Below are 24,410 nucleotides of genomic sequence, written 5' to 3'. Positions count from 1 at the left end.
CCGTCTTTGGAAATGAGTTGTCCCAGGCGAAGTACCTCTAGTTAACAGTACTGGAGTTTTGATAGTAATACAGCCTTGCTCACTGTCGCTGCAGACCAGTAGGTCGTCTACATATTGAATTATCGTTTTGGGTATTTGGATGTTCCCTAAGTCTTCATGTAATATTCTGTTAAAAATGCTAGGGCTCTCACAGTACCCCTGGGGCAAACAAGTGTGTTTATAGCACTTTCCGCCCAGTCTAAAGGCTGTGAGGTACTGTAATTCTGGGTGGAGAGGTACTGAGAAGAATGCATTCTTCAAATCTACCACAGAGAAATGGGTTGCTTCATTGGGAATGCTGCACAAAATGGACGCTGGGTTCGGGAGAAGTGGAAACTCCTTCAGTACTACGCCATTATAGGGGGCAGGGATCCAGGATCATCCTCCAACTGCCCTGTTGCCTTTTTAATGGGGTATATGGCCATATTGCATGGTGAGGTAGAGGGCGCTACAATCCCTTGGTGCAACTGGGCCTGCAGTATATCTTGAATACCCTCCTCTGCTTCTCTGGACAGTGGGTATTGTTTCACCCGTGGGAGTATCAGCTCTGGTTTAAGGGTAATTCTGACAGGGGTCACTTCCTTCAGCATCCCTACATCGTGAGGGTTTGTGATCCATATATGTGTGGGGACATATTGCAAATCGGCCTGGCTAATTGGGGGTGGTGTGACAACAGCTATTAGGGGGCTCTGAACATTTCTGTATTGCATCATTGATCTCACAGGGTACACAAATCGAGGATAATCCCTCCATCATTTTTGTCATCCTCAAAAAGTTCTTCATCAGACAATTCTGTTAAGCGCACATTGGTATCAATGCATAACACAGTGCACTATTGGCACCCGTGGGGGTCAGTACCCAGCACTACAATTTATTTTGCAGATACCACTAGGCCTTCAAGATCTAATGATAGGATTGTACCAGCAACCAGCTTGGGGAGTTCTACAGGTCACAAAATGTAGTCAGTGGGTACTCTGCATTCCTTTCTAGTGATCTGGGGGGCAGCCTGTGCAAGTACCTTGATGCCGCAAACAAACATGTTAGGGTTGACAGGGATACCTCTTACTGCCACATCACTCGCCACGGCATGTATCACTAGCATTGCTCTTAGAGAATACATGCCATGTGTGGCGCAGATGATACCTCTGTCCGTAAATGAAATCGTCATGTTCAGCTTGCTAAGCAGATCCCTACCAAGCAAGTTGACTGGAAAACTCTCGGAATCATATGTTGGGTTGGTATACCCTTCTGCTGTGCAAGTGGCTAGCGGATATTTCCCCTTTTTACGCTCCCCACTTTTCTCGCCCTCCCCGGCTCCTTTGGGTCGTCTGTTTCTTAGAACATTTTCCAGAGCTTTAATATCCCGTCTATTTTGTAACTGTCTCCCTTTATACTTTGCTGTCTGGAAGGTAGACATGTGTTCCAGTGCACATTTGCCAAACAACCCTTGCTCAGGCCAGGAATGGGACATTCCTCCTCCTCTGGTCTCAGTTATCCTATGATTGGGGCTATGCCTGTGATACTGCGCCACAGTCAAAACAGAAATTTGTTTAAAACTTTTAAAGCATATACAGTTCAGTCTTGTCTTTAGTACATGTCAATGCTGTCATTAAAAATCATCCATTAACTTTTCCCCATCCCGCTGTTCCCCACTAGAGCTTCTTCACACACACTCCCTACACACTCTGCTGATTCACTCCCACCAGCAAACCATACACCCCCCTCCTCCTTACATTTTAAAGTACACCAACAAAAGAAACCAAAAAAAACAAGCTAAAACAATAACCACTACTTTCCCGAGCTCTCTACTTACAAGGAGCTCCTATATTTCTCCTTATATTTTTCCCACACTGGTCAAGACCGTGCATGTGGCACCACCTTCCCACCTCACTGAGGGGTGCAGGGGGTCTCCTGTATTCCTTTTTCCTTATCCTTAATAGCCTTAAAAAAGTAAATGCAAAAATGGCCCGAAAAGGTCAACACACTCCACAACCTATGCACACTCTCAATTCCGGTCACCGCATATTCACACTATTCACACTGCTCCATATACCCAACCCTACTTTGTTTTCCCCTGCAGGCTATACTCACACGTCCACGTTCCCCCGAAAGCCTCCATTCACGGGGATCCACAACAGGCCCACACCTCTCCTTGGGGCCGCATCCCACTCCAATGAGCAGGTGGGATTCTGCAAAGATGGCACCCGCAAGGCCACTTCAGCTTACACGTTTTGGGACTGGTCACCATAGGTGGGCACAGCCCTTTTTCGGAGAGGCCACCTGGAAACCTCTGCAGGCTCAAGGGCGATGGAATCACGTCGCAAGGGTGACCAAAATGAAGGTAAACCCCTTTTAACGCACACTACAGAGTGAATACAACCCCCTATGGGAATAAGCCAGGAGATAGGTTGTAAGGATAACAAGGTTTTAATTGCACAGAAAACAAAATAAGAGCAAAGGACTGTGCTGCATGAGAATGTTCTGAGTTCACCTGGTACAAGCAGAAGCTTAAAAGGCCAGGTAGTGTCATCACATACAGTACAAATTGGTGCCACTGATTGATGGGACCATATACATGGGCCTGCTCCATAGGTTATGCCAGGCTACAATTGGTTGGTTCTTCCACCATCGGTCATGCTCCACATGGGTCAACTGGGCTCTGTTCAGTGAAGGTCGGGGCACTCATAAAATACAATGTTACTTCTAAACTAACATGCTAATCCTGCTTACCAAATCACTGTGGCATGCACCTGGGCAGCTTGGGAATTGGTGCCAGGGGGAAGGAAGGATGAAATACAGTCGCACTGACCCACACATTCTGGGCTTCGTTGATCCTGCACCTCTCGCACTCAAGGTCTCCCCCCTGGGTTTGATCTTTAATTCATCCCTCTCTGTACCTTTTGTTACAAAGGATGTATTTCATGCTTGGGATAAAATAGTCGCGCATGTTTAGATCTTTTATGGACACTTGATTTGTTTTAGGACAGGGGGGATGCTTGCTTATCATGGAATGCAGGGTTGTGGGGGTCAGGTCAGTGGCTTGGGGTGGCTTTTAGCCTGGATGGGTGGGGGTTAGAGGCATGGGGGAAGTGGACTTCCGTGAGAACTGGCCATGCGGAACCATTCTGCATTAATGATGTTCCATGGAGCTCGGCGGTTTTACAAGCCTGTGTTTTTGTCATAACTACAAAATGGCATTTCACTCTATGTGTCTCCAAAAGGCATGCATCTGCTGTTCGCGTAATATTGCTTTCGTACAGAGTCTCAAAGCGCAGTTTTCTCCCCCCTTATAAACTACACTATCTCCTAGGGGATTCGCCTCATTGAAAGTGCTTTGGGGGATGGGATATACTAATTCCCATCCCAACAGGTGTACCAAGGGATGGATGACTTGATCTGAGCACAGCTGGATTTTAGGGGGGCATGAGTGCCCATTAGTTTCATAGCAGAATTTTTGAATAAATCTACAAGGACCAAGGCATTCCCTCGGGTGGGGAAGTCTGAAATGTTTGCTCCCAGCTCATTGACCGGAATGGTTTTGAAGGAGCACTATTGAGTGAGGGGGCATTTAGCCTGACCTTTGTGGGCTGTGGTCGAGTGTGTGACTGACAGTGGGATGGTGGCATGGTCAAAACAGTCGAGTGGGATAGGGTCTGTGCAGGTGATATGTGGGATGATGTACGAATACATTTAGGGTGTTGCCTTTGTAATGTGTGGGGGACAGCACAATTTACTTAAGGTCCATGGATCTAGTCAGTGCGAAAAGCATGCTTTACTTAGAAAGACATTATTAGTGTGTCACTTCTATGAGGTGGTCTGTAGATGAGGTGGAAGGTGACAGATTCTTTGTGAGATGAAGGGAACTGGTCAGCGAGTGAGTCACACAATCTTATTACGGGAAAGGGGATGATGTAGCATGGCCAATCACGCCTGTGGATGATTGTCACTCTGCCACTTGCCCTTCCTGCCTAGTCAGCAAGTTGGACATCAAAAATATGGGGTGGCAGATTGCATAAACCATGTTTTGATGATGAAAAGGGCAACAAGGTTGTTGTACGAGATGAAGTTGGTAATCTCTGCGGCGTGAGCCACTATTGAGCAAGCAATGATCAGCATGAGGGGGCATGCATATGTGGTCTGTGGGGGTTGGATAGGGGGAAGGGTGATATTGTTAGGGTTTGATATGATAGCTTGCCAGGGATGGCCATGACACTTGGGCATTTGAACCAAAGCAAGCGTTTACCAAGGCTGTGGAGGGATGGGATACATGCTGATGTCTTTTGGTGAATAGTGTTAGTAACGACTTTGTAGGGGATATGGAGGAAAGCGGGTTTGGCCCTTGGTGCCGTCATGCCTGAATAGGGACAAACAGGTGAGGTCCTTTTCTTCATCTGCCCTTTGCTCAGGACGCCAGTGACTAGGTGGTGTTCAGAGGAGCTGGTGGCAGGTTCTGATCACGTGACCAGCAGCCACATCAATGCTGTCTGCCTGGAGTCCCTAAATAGCAGCCTGGAAGTCACAAAACCTGGAGATGTGCAGAGCAGCTGAGTGGCAGGGCCGGGTCATGTGACCATTAGCTCCTGAATGATGAACTAATTCTTGGGGTTTGGCAACTTTTCGCTTTTAAAGGACCCTTTTCTCTGCTTTTTTACTTTTGGTGAAAATTAGGATGATAATATGTATATTTTTGTGTCGAGATAGTTTTTACTTTCTGATTTCAGGAACTGAATAGCACCTTGTAAGGTGGATCCCTCTCTAACACAGTGGAACAGTGCTTTTTCACGAAAACCCTTGTATAGTGGTATGATAAGCAGTTTGCGCTGTAATGTTGTGCCAGATTCAATGATAGTGTTGTAAGTGGAAGTACCTTGTATGTGTGCGAAACCCCACTGGTGAACATGGTCTTATGCTATTAATTAAAGATGGAATATATGTGTTTGGCTTTTAAATTCTCTTTTTTGTGGTTGACACTGTTAGAACTCTTTGGATATGTGGTAGTTCTTGTTATTCAAGTTTGTTCTGAATCGTCCAGCGTTCTTAACAGTAAACACACTTGAAAAAGATCCCGCCCACTGACTATGTGGATTCATAAAACAAGCAGTCCTTCCCACAATCCTATACTACTCCTCCAGCACTGTGTTTGTTTTTCTAGTTTATTAAAAGGTACATTTAGATATTGTGCTCCTGGCACCAGATAAGATTTTGAAGTGAAAGGATTTTACTACCAATTTTTGAAGTTGTGAGTAAATTATTTTAAGAGAGTAAAACACAAATTCCCATTCTCAAAGCAGGTATTATGTTGGTGAGTTAAAACATATTTTAACTTTAAAACAGATCTTTTTAGAATCTATACTTCTTTGCACCTAGTAATTCATACAGATTCAAAGGCATTTGTCTCTATCTTAAAGTTTCACTTACATTCAAGCTGTAATAATATTAGTGCTTGTCCCCATAGCACAGCTCTGCCCCCAACATATTTATGGAGCTCTGTGAAGTGTGATTAATCTGATGATGTCATCACCCCTTTGCCTGGGATAGCCTCTCCTCATGTGGCCAGGGGACAGCAGCTGCTACCTGATCCCTGGGTGCGGCTATTTAAGGGAGGATCACATGGGGGAGGCAACCCTCGCAGGGATGGCATGACATCATCAGGTGAACCACAATATCCTCATTCCCCTTTTAGGTACATTCCCTTAATCCTTCATGCTCTAATGGCATGCTGCCATTATTCCTTTGCCTGACAAACCTTTGACCATGTTCCTCAATATCAGAGAGAAAAGAACAGAACAAGAACAGGGGTGAGGAAGAGGCAAGGAGCAATGAGGATTACTCCTAATGTGAACCAAAAGCACCAGTCTAGTGGTTGTAAGACTGCAATTGGCCCGACATGGTTTAAAACCATGCTGGGAAAAGAAGAATGGAGTTCGCGTTCCTCACCCAGCTGGGGCAAGATCTACCGGGAATGCGGTGGGCGGCACAGCAGTTTTGCTGTTTCCAACACAGGTCGGAAGGGCCAAGGGAAGCAGGCGATACTGCTGAGTCCTGGGAGCGTAGTCTGGAGATGCTCACTGGTCAGAACACAGTCACAGACACCAGAAAGAGAGTAGGCTGCCAAGCGGAGCCGGAGGCGTGGTAAATGCTGTTGAGAAAACAAAGCGCTCCATGGACCGACAAGAAGCAGACTGATACGGGAGATGCAAAGGACCCCGAAGCTGCTACTGGGAACCAGGGCGCTTTGGAAGGTTTACTGAGTAGCGAGGGAGACACAGTGTGAGAACTGGGAAAAGCCTGAGAAGGTGAATAGAGCCCCATGGACATTTGATAATAAGATAAAAAGTACATGGAAAACAGACTGGGACCCATTGCAACATTAAAAGACACACGTGGGGCAACCATGTGGCAGATAAAAAATGTAAAGAAAAGGAATGTGAAAAGACCGGGCACTGGAGAATACTAGGCAGAGTCAAGTGTGTAGAAACTGAACTGTATAAAGACAACCTGGGACGGGAGGTATACCGGGTTTTTGTGAACAAAATAATCCCAAGGAAGACCCATCCCCTAAGGATTCTGAACTGTGATGAATGAGTAAAAAAACCTGGCAGGAGTGTACACCAGGTGTCTTGCGAGTCTGGCACCTGCACCCAAATTGTATCAAGGAACTATATCAATGAACCTGGCAGGGGAGTATGCCAGATGTTGTTGTGTGAGTCAGAGAATCCCAAGGAAGATTCATGCCCTTAGGGTAATTCCGGAGCGGTACCAGCAAACTGGCCTTGCCGTCTCTGCCGGCCGATATCCCTGTATTACTGGGATATTACAGGCAGCAGAGACAAAAGTATGTTCCCATTCTATGGAGTCCCTCAGGACTCCATGGGATGGGATTGCCTGAATTACCGGCATCAGTATTACCAGCACTGGTGATTCAGGCATTCAGGCATTTCTTTGCCGGTAGGGGTCTTATCTACCCATAGCTCAGTCCTGCCAGGAGATCTGTGCCCCCCACCGGCAAACTAGTGTTTTGCTGGTCCAGATGAAATGCTGATGCTGGAATTACCATAATTTTTCCCGGCATTATTTCCGGACCGGCAAAGTCATAATGACAGCCAGAGACATTACCCTTAGCACCTTAGAGTTACTTTTAGAGTGTGATGGCTGGGATATGATTTCGGACACAGTGGGCCTCATTACAAGTTTGCCGGTTCCCGGGAACTATGGTACCGGCAAACTATGAGGTGTGATCGCAGGTGCCTTTCTGCCCGTCAGGTCTGACCTGGCGGGCAGAGCAGCACCCGCGAGCAGAGCATGTGCAGATGCACCGACCTCCCCATTTCATTCCGGTGCCTGCGAATGGGCAATTACCGGGTCCGGCAGGGCCGTAATGAACCGGTAATTGCCAATTCGCGGGCACCAGATAAAATGGCAAACTTGTAATGAGGCCTAGTACACTTTACTTTTGGACATCTTGACACACAACACACCCTTAGTTTTTGGTTGATGTAAGGAAATACCTCTTGGGATAGGGACAGTGATGCATTTTCCAACCACATTTTCCTTTCATAAACGTTTATGGCAAACATCATAAGTCCTCTGTGACTGAGTCTCATTCCTGGTTCATCACAGTATTGAAAGAAGGGGGCAGACTTGTATGTATCCACTCGTTCATATTTTGGATTAATGTTTTTCCTTTCAATTTCCGGGTGGGGAGTGTGTGCCCATTCTCAAGGATTAAAAGTGGCTGGTATGCCACCTACCTGTGGGGCTCATTGTGCTTATTAATTTCCTACTGATCAATTATCCTCTATGCCCAAATATGCTGTTCTTTGGGTGTCTTTTAGCCTTTTGAAAGAAAGCACATTGCCAATTCACATAAAGCAAATTAAGCATGCATAGAAATAATGTTACATTAATTAGAAAACCACATGTTCATGTTCACGTTCACATGGCAGTCAACATCATTGGAATTAAACTACAAAAGATTAATATTGAAATGTAACTTGTTCTTTACCTTCTTTGGTTTAACATTTAATCTCCCAAACTTGTCTAGTGTTGCACGTCTTCGATATTTATCCTCCACTTCAAAATTAGACAACAACGGAGAAGCAATGTTGATGTCATCAGCTGCTCCCCGTCCAGAAATAGATGTGCTCCTTACATCCGCTAGACTCTGACCAGTTTGAATCAAAATCTGTTTTTTGAGCATGTCAAGTTGTTCAGTTTTTATTGACAGCACTGCTAAATGTTCTGCTACTATTGACGCATCCACTTTCAGTGGTTCATTTTTAATATAGGGAATTATTTTTGGCATTTTGCAATCTGGTTTCTCTCCTTTATCACTTTTTGTTATTATATCTGCAAGTGATTGCATGTTATGTTCTTCACTGCTGCTGCTTGCATAATGTGCTGTAATGTCTCTATGAACTCTTTCAACAAGTTCGCCAACTTGTTTTTCAGTGTATATGATGGATACCGCACCTTCTGTTGAAAACATGTGCAGTTGATACCTAAAGATTTCCTCCCTTAAAAAACATGCAAGTTTTTCAATAATTCCAGGTTTTTCACTTTTCAGTGCATCAACGAGTTTGCATTGAGAGCCGCCTACCTCATTTAAGGCATTTATGTAAACTGAGTTGACAATTATTGCGATAAAGTTGTCATCTTTAGAATACCGACACTGCTCTTCTTTTAAAGATTTTGTAATTTTCATTTCACATTTTATAATTTCTTTTAATACTTCACTGACAAACTGTGATGTTATTTTCTTCAAGTCAGCTTCAGAGTAGTTAATTTGTGTATTTGCAGTTGGGAGATATTTTGGTGGTAATAGTACTTTTGTTAGAAACTGGCTCACAATTTCTTGCAAAAAGGGGGCATTGAGTCCTTGACTATTATCATCTAAATGTTGACTGTGAGTTGGCATTTCTCTGACATCATTAAGAACTTTTTGCACAATGTAGTACGATTTTATGCCAATGCATTTATCTGATGATTTACCGTTGGCATAACTTGGCTGAAATGGAATGTTGCAAATTTCTGCAATTATTAAATTAGCAACTGTTTGTGCTATCATTTTCCTGTCACTTGATAGGTTTTCATAAATTGACAGGTGAGATCCAGATAGCTGATATATGTTATTGTATACAACCTCAACAACTTTTTCAACAACTGGATTATGTTTCTGTTGTGCATATTGTGCTTCTTCAGTATCAGGAAAAACCTGAATATGCTTTTCTGAAACCTTAAGCAACAAAGCATTTAATAGGTTTTCAGTGATGTTTTCCAGTTTAGACACAGAGATGTGTTTTGTCTCCAAAGCCAAAGTGGGACAGTTGAAAAATAGTTTAGAAAGGAAGTTTGCAACAATGTCTTGTACAACTGTGGAAGACAAAACAATGTGTAATGTTTTTAAATGGATATTTTCATCATAAGGCTTTACGATATCAACAATAGTCGCTTCTGCAGGCCTGTCAACCATATGATTTCTTTCTGAAGGAAACAGTGACACTGGATAATGCACTTGATTTTGGGATCCAATTAGGGTGTCTACAAGTTTTTTGACAATCTTACTAGCTTCAAGAGAACTGTGCTGACGAGGAGGCAGTGCCATTGAATGAGATGGCTTTATTTGGTATTTCACCATTTCATCTAAAATTAAATCTGCAATTCTTTCAGTAAAACTATAATTATCATCCTGAATACCTTCTTCAACTGCTTGATGAGAACCCACCTGCTTCAATAAATTGTAATAAACTAATTCAACAACTTTGTTCACATCACTCTTATTTGGTTGAAGATCACACATTTGCTCGTCAATGAACAACACCTTAATAAGAGATTTGTTTAATCCCATTAACACTTTATTGACTAAACGCATTGCTGCTTTGTGCAGGTTACAATCTGACAATGTACTATATTCAGCTTTCATAACAGTTGATGTAAAAATTATTTTAGAAAGTAGACCAGAAATAACATCTTCCAGAAATGAGGCTGAATGAATTACATTGAAATATAGTTCTGTAGTTTGTTCGCCTGGTGAGCAAGGTTTACTATGTATGGTGGGAACACATAAAACATCACCTGCAATATTGTTATCTGATAACGTACATAATCTTGAGGACACTTCGATAGATCGCATTGGCTTGCGCTGGTGAGTTATTGCTATAATGATAATACTTGCAATTCGATCAAGAATAGCTTCATTGTTGCTGGTTAAAGATACCTGCAGGTCCTCATTTCTTTTATATATGCACAATATATCTTTGTAAATTGACCGAACCACTTCCTCAACATCTTCATGGGTACGAGACTCTGGCTTCATGTTCAATTTTTTTGCGTCCCAAATTGCATCCTTTGAAATGTTCTCCACTACTTTGAGATTTAATTTTTCAGCTATTTCATTGAAATCTACTTCTAGTAGAGGATGCTGATGTTCTAATTCTGTATCAGTGTTGGACAATAAAGGGAAGATTGTATTTATTAGCTTGTTAATCACATCATTTAACCATGTGGTTGCAGAAAGCAGGGCTGAATTCTGCACCGTTGATGAACAATGGCTACTGGTTTCCCTAGTATATGCAATAACCTTCTGAATAATGTTATCAGCATCTAGAGTTGAGAAGGAGTATGTTCTCAACTGTTCAAAATTATGTCTTTCAATGGCATAGTTCGATATTCCGGCCAATAACAAGTTTACAATTTTCACAGAAACATTACTACTGTCCTTTGTTAAACTTGTGAAGACTGATAGCTGCGATGCAGATTCATCTGAAATATTATAATAAAGTGAGTCAACAATCTTATCAATATCACCTTTTTCAAATGGTTGAACACATGGAATGTCTTCATTTGTTCTTATAATTTGAATATTAAGTTTTGTGAAGTATTCCGAAATGGGCTTTAATAGTTTCAAAGTAGTCTCACCTAATAGGTCTTCAAAGCATTTGCCTCCTTCCCCCTTCTCATTTTCTGCATAAGTGAACATGATTCTAAATAAAAGTCCAGATATAATTTCCTCCAAAAATTGAGCAGAGAAAACAGCACTGCTTGTCGAGTTGCTCTGATCAACAAATAGGTTTAACTCACTGAGCGCCTGGCCATCAACATAATCTTTTAATGCTGAGAAAAGAGAGCTAGGTGGCAATGCTCCAGAAAAAAGTGATTGAGGGTGATTGTAAATTATTTCTTTTAATATTAAACTGGCAATATTATGAACAATATCTGCATTTCCTTTTGCAATTTGATTTTGTAGGGAAGCTTGAGATTCACAGTTGTGCAAAATAGATTGATACACTGTGTCAACTACTCTTTTGACATCAATATGTGAATGTAAAGGTTTCTCTACATTTACATCTTTTGCATTGCAAATATCCTGATATAACTCTTGTGCCATCATTTCAAGATTCTGGTTATTTACAAATTCATTCAAATCAGGTTCTGATATCTTCATTGAATTGTCTACACTTTTGGCACTGTTTACTGATGAAGGGAATATTTTATATGCAATTCGAGAAACAATATCTTCCAATACTGATACATACAATTCAGCAGTGGGATGTTTTAAAGACTGCATTTGATTACTCATGGCCATACCACAGGAATCTTTATGAGACAAATTGTTTAGAGTTGTCTGGAAATTAGTATGAAAACACTGATACTGATTGTCTGTTGCTTGTTGTAGCTTTGAATTCACAGGATGAAGCAGATGTGTCCTTTGTAATATTGTTTCAACAGACAAATCTATTTTTCTCATAGTAAAATCTAATCTTGTTAACTCTGCAGCTATTTTGCTTGCAATATCTTCCTTATTTGCTGCTCTTGTAAACGGTAATTTGTTGCATGCCTGGTTGTCTTCCATCTGTGTATTAACAGCAGACACACCTTTTGATTCATCTGTTACATTTTCCTCGGGATATTCATTTACTGTGACGGAAGACAGGATGTTTTGGCTCACAGCAGAACATGCTTCATTTTGGCCTTTGTTATTAACAAGTGGAAATTGTATTGCAGTTAGTTTTGAACTATATCTAGAGAAAGTTAAGGATAGCATTTCAATGACAATTCCAACTATTTCTTCTGAAAGCCATCGCATATCGGATTTACACAGTTGTTTTTTAAAGATGTCAAAAGCTTTCTGTGACAGTAGCTGTTCTACAGAATTACACATAGTGATAACCTCCCTCTTGGATATGGAACAAATGAGTTCGGACAGAAAAATATAATTCCTATCCTGTGAAAAAGGTTCTGAAAGTGGCCCCTGAAAATGATCTTTCAATGTGCTTACATCAAAGTTAGAATGTTTACATGCTTCACTTCTGCATTTTTGGATGTAACTACTTATTTGATTAACCATGAGATTGACACTGTCTTTACAGATCCATTTTAAAAACGTATTGTAAAATTCAATATTTCTTTGTATTGTAGGCTTTGCCACATAATTTATTTTGGACACTCTTCGAAGAATCTCATTAACAATTATTTTCACAAGAGTCTCAGAAAAAAGATTAATCATTGGACTCATACCATCCCACTTAATTATAGTCTCTGATTCACTATCACCAAGATTTTGCACATGGGAATTAGATGAGGATTCTGTGTTGGCATTCATTACTTTTGGTTCTTCTTCCTGCACCACTGCTACATTCATCTCATCTGGTACTGTGTTGTCTAAGGGGTGCATTTCCTTCTCTTCATTTCCACATGCAGCTGAATGTTGTTTTAAATCATCTGCATTAATTGTAAATTCTGCTGTTGATTTGTTTAACATTAGCAAATCTGAAGGAAACTCAGAAGCACATGGAGGTGAACTTGTTTGTTCACCATTTTGGAACATAGAATCAACTGCAGATCTTAACAAGCGTTGTGACATTATTTCAAATGTTGGATCATTTGTAGTTAGCTGTGTTGTTGTGCTTGAATATACAAATTCATGCCTGGGAGAAGACAACACTTCCGAAAGTGTACTGTCCGAATCAATCGGATTTTCAATAATGGATGTGTGGATTGGCTGTGACATAAAGCTTTCTGAATATCCTAAATGACAACAACTTTGGGATTTCTGTAGTTTCATGTTCCTTCTCTTTTTGTAAGTTTCATGTTTCTTCTTATTTCTGTCTTCTGCAGAATTAATTGTCAGAATACAATTGTCATCCGAATGAAGTTTTTTGTCAGGTGGCTGGAATCCCACTTTACTAAATGGTGTATCCACACATCTTCTGTCTAATGCACATGATGACACTGTTGAGCGAATTTCAGTACCTGACTTAGATAATCCTATATTCGGGGCTGTGTCTTCTTTCTCATTTCCAAATTCAAATGGGTTCACCACTCGAGGTATACTAATTGTTTGTGTCTTCTTGTGTGGGTAGGCAGGTCTTTGTTCTTCAAACATTATTCGTATATCCTCTGAAATATCCAATTTTCGGCCAGGCCTGTCAAAACAATAACCCAGGTCAAGATGTTCAGTGTTTACCTCTGATGTTTTTTTTAAAATAGATCTTTTGGGAAACTGACTAGATTCAAACCAAACTGCAAAAGCATTATTCCTTTGTTCGGTGACGAACGGTTCATAGGCTACTTTCTTTTGCTCCATTTTGGTTTTGGAATGTGCTTTAAAATCTATTGCATTTTCTGAACTGTTTGGAATGGATGGAGCAAGAGTTGGTATTCTGTCACTTTTAGGTTCCTCATTAGAATTTGAATGTTTGGATTGCTCGTGTCTTTGCATGGAGCAACCTTTATAATCATGTGGGTTAAGTATTGTTAAAGGGCTTTCAGATGCTGTCTTACTTTTAAACACTGGATTACTGAATGTAGAGCCAAGAGAGTGGGATAATGTAAGAGGATCTGTGTCATCCTTGTTTTTTGAAGCAAGACGCACTGTTTCATGGTCAATCTCCAAATGTCCTTGTAGAGAACGAACAACCTTAATTGCACAAGTAACATTTGCTAAAGGTACAGTGTCTATACCTAGTTCCTTTCTTTGAAGTTTCTCTCTTTTTAACTCGTTCTCAATTAGCTGTAAAATGTTATGCAAAATGTACTTTGCATAGACTTCCAGCACATATTTTGACACAGAAGCATTGGCTAACATTTTTTTGGGATCTTTTGTTGAAATACGACTTGGAAGAATTAACAAGGGACTCAAATCTTTTATTTTTGGAATAATTATTTGATCTGTTGGCACTCCTTCCTGCTTACTTGTACCAAATAACGAGAGCAGTGAATCTGGTATTATGTTTTGTGTTGTGCACAGATCAAATTCATGTGCCCAATTATCTTCACATTGAGAATCACACACAGCAATGTGTTTTAGCCGAGTGGTAACAAATGATTCCAATATGATTGCAACATGGTGGACTAATAATTCAGCTGTCGTTAGAGAAGAGATGTGATTTTTTTTATGATTCATCGAAGATGCTCGGGATGCAGCTGGATATGAATGGCGGGTTTTCAACCTGCCAGTAATGCCACGTTTTGTTTTTGTGATTACAGGAGTATTATTTATTTGGCCCACATCTGTGCCATATTTTGGCAGAAGATCTGGAGAACGATGTTTCCCTTGCAGAGACTCCTTGTCCTTTAACACTGATGAAATGTCAGTGTATACTTGTCCAAGTATGAATTCAATAATAACGTTAGCCTTTGAGATAATATCTGATTTGGAGTTAAATGTCAACACTTTGACGCATGATAAAATGTTATGCTCAGAAGACGACAGGGACAAAGGATAACACGTTGCTTGCTTTGTAAAATATGGAAGTGAACAAAGCAGGTGTCCTAGATCTGTGACTATTCTATGAATAAAATCAAGCAAAACACATTCTATGATGTTTTGCAATTCAATTGTGTCTTTCAACTCAAAGTCCCCTCTTCTAAATACTTTCTGCAAAATGTCTTTTGAAATCTGTTGTAGGTTTGAATGACTGTTTTGAACACTCTGTAATTTGTCATGCTGTTTAACTAAATCATCTCTAAAGGACTTTCCTATTTTTTCATTAAATTCCTGTATTGAAAGAACTTTTTTTGGTGCATTCTTTGTTTTCTTTTCAGAGGACTTACTGTCTTTATTTTTGTTGCGCTCTTTAGGTAATGGAAGGGACAACAACGTATTTGTTCCGCTCGAAAGACTGGCAGTGTCAGTAACAGATGGTTGTTTTGCAGAGTACATTGCTGAATAAACTGATGTGTCATGTGTGTTCATTATGGTAAACACCTCTAAAACGTGATTAATAATTTTACTTGCAGTAGCATTGATGCTGTAACTCAAATCACATTTGTTAAGAGTTGGCTTCTGCATTTCCCTGTCCAGTTCCTCCTTAGTAAAACTCAAAATCATTTTAGCCACGTCTATGGCAATCATTTGAAGTTTAGATTGCTGCATTTGCTGCAAAGAATTTTCAATAGTGTTTTTTGCTAACATACTTGAAATGCACATATTTATATCATCAATAGCAAGCTCTTTTTCAGAAAGATCAAGATCTGGTGATGCAACTTGGGATGGTATTACGAGGTGTGATTGTGCGATATCACGGTATTCCGTGAAGTTAACCAATGAATCATGTTTCTTTCGGTCTCCAATACGAGTAACATCTTCAAATTTTAAAGTGAAAAACCTTTTTAATTTACTTAAAATTGTTTTCAAAATATCTTCAGCAAACACACTAACAACTGCCTGAGGTATATTCATGTTATCAATGCATCTGTACACTGAACTGTCAAACCTTTTCATATGGTAAGAGGAAGCTGGTGAAGGTGTTTTAGAAGGTCTTACTGATCCGCCAACTCCCTCTGTACTTTGGTTGGTTGAAAACATACCCTGGTAACACACTTCCTCTTTCTCCTGAGAGAATGAAATTTTTTCTTTTTTGTCCCGGGACTGCATATGTTGCTTTGCAGGCTCAGAAATGTAGATCTGTTGAATGTGATTTCCCATGACACTAGGTGCTGCAGCTGTCTTCAGCTTTTCAAGCACATCATCTATCAAACTGTCAGCTACAAAGTAAAATTTTGGCCCAATAATTGTGTTTCTGACCATTTTACTTTTTATTCTGTTTACTGTTACAGGATATGAGGGTGCAACAGGTTCATGTTCATCGTTTTCTTTGGCTGCCAGCGATACAGGAGTCAAACATTGTGCCTGTTCATTTTCTGTTATTTTTAGAAACATATCACAAAGAGGCTCTATAACAGCATCACAAATTTGGGAATGTAGCTTTTCTCTAACTTCAAAATCCTTAACAATGAGCATTTGATGTAAGACGCTTTTGGACTTACTCTTTTTTTTAGCCATAGCAGATTTTACCTTGGGAACAAACGCATCTTCATTAAGAGAGCTATCAATGCCAGTAGGAGATTTGTTCAAATCATTTTGCACTTCGTCCAGTTCCAAATCAACATTAGCCGACGAGAGTGTATGATTTTCTGGTCTACCATAACTAAAGGGAATGCTTAATTGACTTGATTCATCTTCCTTAATGGCTTTAGGGCCAGGGCATTGCTCCCAAACAGTCTGCAGCCTTTCAAGGCTAGATATGCATTTCAATGTGTCAGGGGGATTTCTGTTTTGGTCGTGACCCTTATGATTGGTTTCATCAGCTATAAAATTAGCAGACACAATTTCCTTTGTTGAAATATTTATATTGTCAAATGCAAAACTCACATTATCCTCATTAACATTTAATGCATTTTTTTGTTGCAAGGGCATTTCCTTAGGCATGTCATCACTAGACATATTCACAGAAGGCTCCCTTTTTGGGGTAGATACAGTCAGTAATAGGTTTGTTACTATCTCACGAGCAAAGACTCTTTGCTCGCATGATGTACTTTGTCTTGGCTCTGTTTTCATTATTTTACTATCTATGTCACCTTTGATAGACTCCAATATGTTGCCAACAATTTTTTCTGCATGTACATTGACTTTAGGATCTAGTTCAGCAATGCCTGAAAATGATTCAAATTCTCGTCCAGAAAGTGTTCTTGTAGATGGGGATTCAGAGTCTGAGAGTGTTAATTTCTGTGTACCGGGTTCTTCTTGTCTAGATTCTGATTGATATGTAAGGCTTTCCTCCGACGTAGTAGAAGATTCTGCTGTAATTATGTTTTTTTTCCTTTTAAGATCAACAATGAATTTAGAGTCGGGTGGTAAGGTAGTGAAGGACTTTAATGTAGTTGCAACTTTCTTGATCATACTTGCAGCACATGGATTTGGATGAATTGATGTTTTAGAGGTATTAGATGTCTTTGCATATGTTTCTGTCTTTAAAGAGGAACGCACACCTTCAAGTACAATACCTACCAAAGCATTTGCCACATAAGTTATGTCGGGTTTAGAAATGAGTGATCTCATTTTGACTTCTTTTGAAAATGCGTTATTTGACTTAGAAAATTGTGACACATTATTATTAAATGTTTCTTGTACAGAGCAATCATAATGGTATTGACTGCTTTCTCCGTAATACATTCTTCTTTGGAAAAGATCATTCAAAGCAAGTTCAACCGTTTCTCCTACTTGAAATTCGAGTTGTTCTTTAAAAGCATGTTCCTCACATGGATTCATTTCAAATACATCCTGAGAAGATGTTTGCGATGTTGAAGAAGTTTGCGATGTTAAGGATGTTTGAGAAGTTATCGAAGGGACATCTTCAGCGCCTACAAGACTCTGCTGAGATTGGTCTCCAATATTCAGCTGACATGTGCAATATCCTTTGTCAGACTGTTGAAGTGTGCATGGAATTTCAATATTAGAAAGTAACCTTTCAAGAGAAGCACTGGATAAACAAGCCCGTGAAGTTGCTGAACAAGGCACATTAATTCTTAAAGCCGTTTGGAAAAGATTGACATCTGTGGGAAAGTCTTTTCCATTTAGCACACTATCCAAAACCATTTGAACAATTTTCCTGGCAACAATAGTTATGTCTTGAGAACCCAGGCAGAATAATTTGTTTTCCATTTCTTCTTCAATTTTCTTGAGAATCCCTGTTAAAATAGCATTTACCACTTCTCTGGCATACTCATTTAGTTTTGCGCGCATCTGGCATGATGTTATCTTTCTGCCATCAGTTAGTGTGCCAGATTTGCCTCCCATTGGAGATGTATTATTTCCATTAACCATGCTTTCTAAATTTGAAAAGTGTTCCCCTAAACTGAATATTGAAGAATCTGTTGCAGTGCTTTTATTTGGGGGGCCATGACAAGCAAAAGGTTCTTTACTAAATCTGGCAAAAATCTCAATTCGTCTGGCAACCTCTTTCAAAATTGCATCCACATTAGTATATGTGGCTGATGAACTGGTATGCATATTACATTTCTTTCCAAACTGACTATTTAGAAATTGATCTGTCACTGTGTTTTCTGAAATGGGTCCTGGGACCTTACTTAAATTGCTAGGTTGTTTAATAGTGTTTCTCATATCAAGATGATTGTATCCTTCCAAAATGTTTTCTTCACTTTTAATATTGTTTAAGAAAAAAGCTGAATTAAACTTCAAAAATATCATTTTTATTACATCCTCCGTCAGGGGGCACATTTCTGAGGTATAACCATTTGTGTCATCAGTTTTGCCATCTAACCTCAGAAAAGTGTCATATATCTTTTTCTTAGAAGTGTTGCTGAGTTGTCCTGAATGTGTGAAAAAAGGCGGCAAAATTACATCAATAAAATATTTCAGAAAAACATCAGCCAAGATTGATTTAACCCCTTGCATGATCTGAGCACGCTGGGAATCCTGGCATTCTTCTTGAATGTTTTTGAAAACATGTCCAAAAATATACTCTTGAATATATTTAAGCAATTTCAAAACCGTCATCTGCTGAGAGTCAGTACACATTTGCTTGGGATTATGTTGCGATTCCAGGTGAGACCCAGCGGTTTCTTCTTGTCCAACAGAAGTATTTTGTAGGAGATGCGCTGTCTGTTTCACCTCTATAGTACAGTCAGATGCAGAAATGGTTTTAGATATATGCACATCCATATGGACGTTTTCATTTAGGTTTGCATCTTGCTGTTCCACCCATTGTGTGCCTATAGAACAATAATTTTCCATTCTGTTCATTTCAGTAGATGCCGGTCTTAAAAGTGAACTACAAATGCTTTTAATAGAGTCTGATTCTTTTGATGATCGAAACTTACTTAAAATGCTGTCCTGGGTATCCTCCTCTGATGTGTTCTGGATGACATTTAGAAATGTCTGGTATATCTCTTTTGCATATGAATATAATTTACATTGAGAAGCAGAAGCTAATTTGTTTTCTTCCCTTTGCGACATTGTGCCTGAAGCATCACTGTGTGCAACTAAGTCTTGGGATGTGATTATCTGCATTGAGAGATCCCTTTTCATAGTAAAATGATATGCAATGTTGTCTGCCTCTCCAGATTGCCTAGTCACTGAGCCAGATACTGCGGATTTTACTTTTTGAATTAACTTTAAGTTTGAATTAACAAATGTAACCAATTTGGATAAAACAGTTGAAAATATATCTTCAGATAATACAATTAACATTGAAGACGGTAACCGGATGCTGAGATCAGGTTCAGCAAGTTTGCCCTGAGTTATGCAAAGGTCAGGCAGCTCTGACCTTTTTATGTCATCTGTAACTATTTGTGCGTGGTCCAGGGCACAATGGCATAGGATCTTAACTATCTCCTCTACAATGCTGCTAGAGAGGAGTTGTGTTCCTGACTTTAGTAGTGAAGTGTCTTCCAATGTATATTCACTGAATACTAGAGACGGTCTGCTAATTGATAAGAGCGCACTAGAGGAAAATGTAGTATTATTTACAATGTGGCACAACATTTCAGATACAATATCAGCAACAATTGATGTAACTTCACCATCAACCTTCTTGGCGAAAAAATGCAGTGCACATCCTTCTGAAGAACATCCTTGCGCTGGCAATCCTGTTTCTTTTTCAAAATGACCATCATCTGATGTCATTTCTTGTTCGCAGTTCTGTTTATCCCCACTTTCGTGTTGATGATTTTCTTGCATCTGTGATATTTCAGGTTTGGCAGACCGTTCAGTTGAATATTTAGACACCACCTCATTTGCATACCTTTCACTGGTTATAATTTTTAAAATGCTGTTAATAAAGACGTGTGTCTTTAAAATGCTTTTTCTCAATAATGTGTTTTCACTTGACAGTGAAACCTCTTTAGACTGTGGGAGATTGATTTCCTGAGATTTATCTTCAAAGGAATCTTCACCGGTGGCTGATACTTTTTCTTCACAATGTACTTCTGCATTCAGTTCTCTTTGGATGATATTCAAAATGTCTACAATTACTTTTTGTGCGTAAAAGCACAGTTTTGGCTGGGGGAAACAGGTTGCTGAACTGATGTTATCAGATTCTGCACTGATAGTTTGACTACATTCAAACACTGCATTTCTACTGATTTGTCTAGACAGATTATCTGGAAGGGGATCCAGGGCTGCTTGGAGAAGTGGTGGCACATCAGCATAAGACAGAAATTCAGTAAAAAAGGCATTTTCAAACTCTGACTCATATGCAGAATACTTTTTACATGTTAAATGGAAGAAGTGTCTAAATTTCATTAAAATCATGAGTACAATCTGTTCACCAGTCTCATCTGACTTAAGGGATGATTGTGTAGCAGAGTAAAGTTGGCGAAGAGCTGACAATTCTTCATCATGCCTAATACCTTCTGATAAAATTCTGACATTTGATACCTGTTCTGAGGGAACAGTGAGTCCATTATCAGTGCTTTCTTTCACATTGTTGAAGTTTTCACACACATTGTTAGGAGGCACTAACTCATGTTTTGAAGCTACCCTGAGCATCTTTAGTATAGACTCTGCAATATCGAGTGAAAAAAACTCAATATCTAAAGCAGAGAAGGGGTGTAAGCCACTCAACTCTGTCAAATTCTGTTCACTATTTTCCTTAAATCTAGACACTTTATCGTCAATATCTGCCATGATTTGTTTTAAAATGCCTGTTACAACACGTTCTACCGCTGTTAGTATTGGACATTTTACAATTTTATTATTGTTTTTATTTTCCATGATTAGTTCTTTATTAGCAATTTCCAGTTTACTATCAGGAATAAGATTTTCCCTAGGCTGCAGATCACATTTTTCAAAATGTAATTCTTCATATTTTTGCCTCTTTTTATGTGCTGATCTTTTCCGCTCTGCAGTTAGACAGATAGGGCGAGAAGATTCTTCCTCACTTTCCCTGTCTGAATATACTACCATTCCAGGAACATTAATTGATTCATTATTTTCCAATCTTTGGCACACTACTGATCGCTTGGGGGTTAATGGCAAAGTTTCCGGTTTGCTCTCAAAAAGACCATCTTCCTCATTAAGTGGATAATATAATCCCATGTCTGTTTCCACAGTTCCAGAATGTCCACTTTGCAAAGCATTTACCTGATTTAATATTGTACTAATCAGTCCATAAAGAACACTGCTTTCTACAGAAGGAGCAATTTTTTCATTTGATGTTTTATGAGTAATATTCTGATCAAACTCTTTCAACATGCCATCTAATACAGTTTTCAAACTTTCACCAATGTAGGTGAAGATTTTAGTTCCTGAAAGGTCCATTTCAAAAATGTGCTTCTGAATCTCTTCCCTTACATTTGCAGGTTCTAGTTCAATGTTTTTACCATGCGATGGAATAGCTGTTTTTGATGTGCTAGTGGGCATTCCACTAACCTTATCTTGACTTGCATCACAAATTTGCTGAAACCAATTTTCTATGAGAGATTTTCTGCTGGCAGATTGATGAGTTGCACAAAGTCGCATTTGCTTAGACGTAGCAAAGGCTTCCAGTTTATCAGACACAATGCCAATGATTTCTTTCACAGTTCCACACAAAAATGCAGATGACAGCCCAGCTAGTACCTCATTACATACTTCCTTTGGTTCACTGACTGAACTTTGTTTTACTCCAATCCTATGCTGGTCTTGCTTCAATGCAGTAGCTTCAAATGTTTCCAAAACAGCAGACTCTAACTTCCCAAAAATCCGCTGAGTGACATCATTGGCAATATAGCTAACTTCAAGGTTTGAGATCAATACTTCATTTTGAATTGTTTCTGCAGTTTCAGAATTTGGTTCCAAACGTGACCAAGACTCATTTGGTTGAATTTCTGTAATAGTTGCAAAACAGACCTCAGAAGCATTTCTGATAAAAGAAAATGAATAACTTAAATCAGTAATAATTTTTTTAAAAGTGTTTTCAACTATCTCCTCCGATATTTGTGTCAGCTGGGACCTAACCCTTTTCAAAAGATGTTTATTGGTTTCAGTTACAGTCATTTGCCTGGAATCCATGGCAGTTTGCTCATCCATAACAATGGCACCAGGTATACGTGCTTCAAGGTTGTTTGAAGTTAGGCATGGCTGAGAAGCAGGTTGTATAAAATCTGTGCCTGAGGCCCCATCATGCTTTGCACCTTGTTCTTTTGAATCGTCAGATATCTTTACCTGAAGAGCATAAGGAAGCACACTTGAGCTTAATTGTGTTTTGGAGCCTGGAACAAATGTTGTGAGGGCTGGCTCCAAAGGAATGGGAGATGCGAGGGGTGAATACCTGTAGACACGGGACACATGAGTGTCTGATTTACAAGGAATAGATTTCTGCAGAACACCAGTATTTCTTTCAGGGATGGAAGGCGTGGAACTAGATTTCTCTATTTTACTCACTTGCGATTTTTCTTTGTACCATTTACATATTTCAAATTTTAATTTTTTTCGTATGGTGTCAATCTTGTCCTCACTTTTCCCACTGTCAGGCAGTACTGCTGATTGTATTTGGGGTGATGATAATGGAATATCTTCAATACCATCATCTATCTTACCCTGGTCAACACAAACACTTGGAATGTCTGAAAGAGGAAGCTGGTCTAGTGCCTTTTGGTCTGATTGAGTCCTTATCCTGTCTTCGTACATTGTGACAGCTGGGTACAAAATGCCAATCACTGTAGTCACAATCCATGTCACTATATTCTGAAATACACATCTTAGGTCATCCACAGATGCCTGTATTCAAATAAAATATTAATAGAAGACAGTTAGTCACTATACAAGAGAATGTGCTTTATGCAGTCAGAGAAATATAAGAAATGTAAGCAATGTGAATTTTTCTCTAAGATAAAGATATATTTTATTGGACAGGAGAGACATAAATCAACAGTACTTATTGGCACAAATGGGATGCATTCACTGACAAAACAAAACACTTAATGAGAAGTTGTCGTACTACAGCTTCTCTGATGCACGTGCTAAACATATTAAAAGTAGTTATACAGAGGGGTTATAATGTTTGAAATTCCACTAATAGTTCCAATCTGTATTATACATTTCTATAAATGTATTACAGCGCTTCCCTCAAGGTTCTACTTTTCTCACTTGTTTTTGATTTCCCTAGAGTTATCTAAGCGCTAAGTGGTCAATATAAAATAAGGAACTAAGTGTCTCTACCATTTTGTACTCATATTTCTTATGATATTATTTGGAAGTATACAACATACAGTGCAATAAAGACTAGGGCTTCTGATTGCAACAAATAAATAGAAATTAGTTAATAACATTTCTATAACAGCATTCAAAATTGTATTATATAATTTGGAAGTTTTTCAATGCACCCAAGTGTGTTGCAACTGCTTTTAATTTCTGACAAAACAATTCATTAAAAAGAAGTAACAACAGTATCATGCAGAAATCCATGCAAAAGATAGAAAATGTAGACAAAAGAGAAATCTGAATAGGAAGACAAAGGAGAATATAAGCATATGTCACGTCCTTAGCACTTTGGAATGTAGTGTAATTATCAATAGAATGGTTAGGGGAGGACCATTCCTTTGCTCTTATATTTTGCAACACTTCCCATTATAGCGTTCAACCATAAGTGCAGCAAAAGAAAACTCTGTGATGAATCCAGTCCCTTTCATTTTTTCCAGACTAGCGGCCCTGCAAGCTTTGCGCGTGCTTACTCTCACAAGAAGCAGGAATAGCACTTACATTGGGATCCCTCCGGACTTCGGTTGCAGACCTGACCCTGTCTTCCAGAGGGGCCATCATTGGGGAAGGCAAGGCCCTGACTAGTTCAGAAGGACCACATGACCATTGACCCGAAGTGCGAATGAAATCCTATGAAATACATTAAGTCCGTCTCACTTTGCCCCTGATCAATGGCAAGAGTGGCAAGTGCTCGCTCCTAGCAGGACGTGGGGACCCACTTACTTAAGGATACTTCTGGACCTCAATTTCAGAATTGATCATGTCTTCCAGGGTGACCATCAATGAAGCAGGCAAGGAACTCATTGGGATAGAAAGACTCTGTGACCCCTATCTAATCCCTTATCCCCGGTATCCCTGCCCTTGGTGCCCCAAAAGGCACGCTGTCTTA

The 24,410-nt window shown here is 39.6% G+C and overlaps 1 protein-coding gene across 1 annotated transcript in view; it reads right to left on the bottom strand.

Moving 5' to 3' along the window:
* Positions 1–24,410, bottom strand: part of LOC138481266 (fibrous sheath-interacting protein 2-like) — a 2,966,522-nt gene that overhangs the window by 962,312 nt on the left and 1,979,800 nt on the right. The window contains exon 17 of the mRNA XM_069613320.1: positions 8,045–23,041. Coding sequence (XP_069469421.1) covers positions 8,045–23,041 — 14,997 coding nt within the window. The remainder of the gene's footprint in view (positions 1–8,044; positions 23,042–24,410) is intronic.

This window comes from Ambystoma mexicanum, chromosome 5p, assembly GCF_040938575.1.
Source record: "Ambystoma mexicanum isolate Mex_15411 chromosome 5p, UKY_AmexF1_1, whole genome shotgun sequence".
NCBI classification, from domain to species: Eukaryota; Metazoa; Chordata; class Amphibia; order Caudata; family Ambystomatidae; genus Ambystoma; species Ambystoma mexicanum.
The sequence above is the reverse complement of the archived record's forward strand: the minus strand, read 5'-3'. Positions and strand labels throughout refer to the sequence as shown.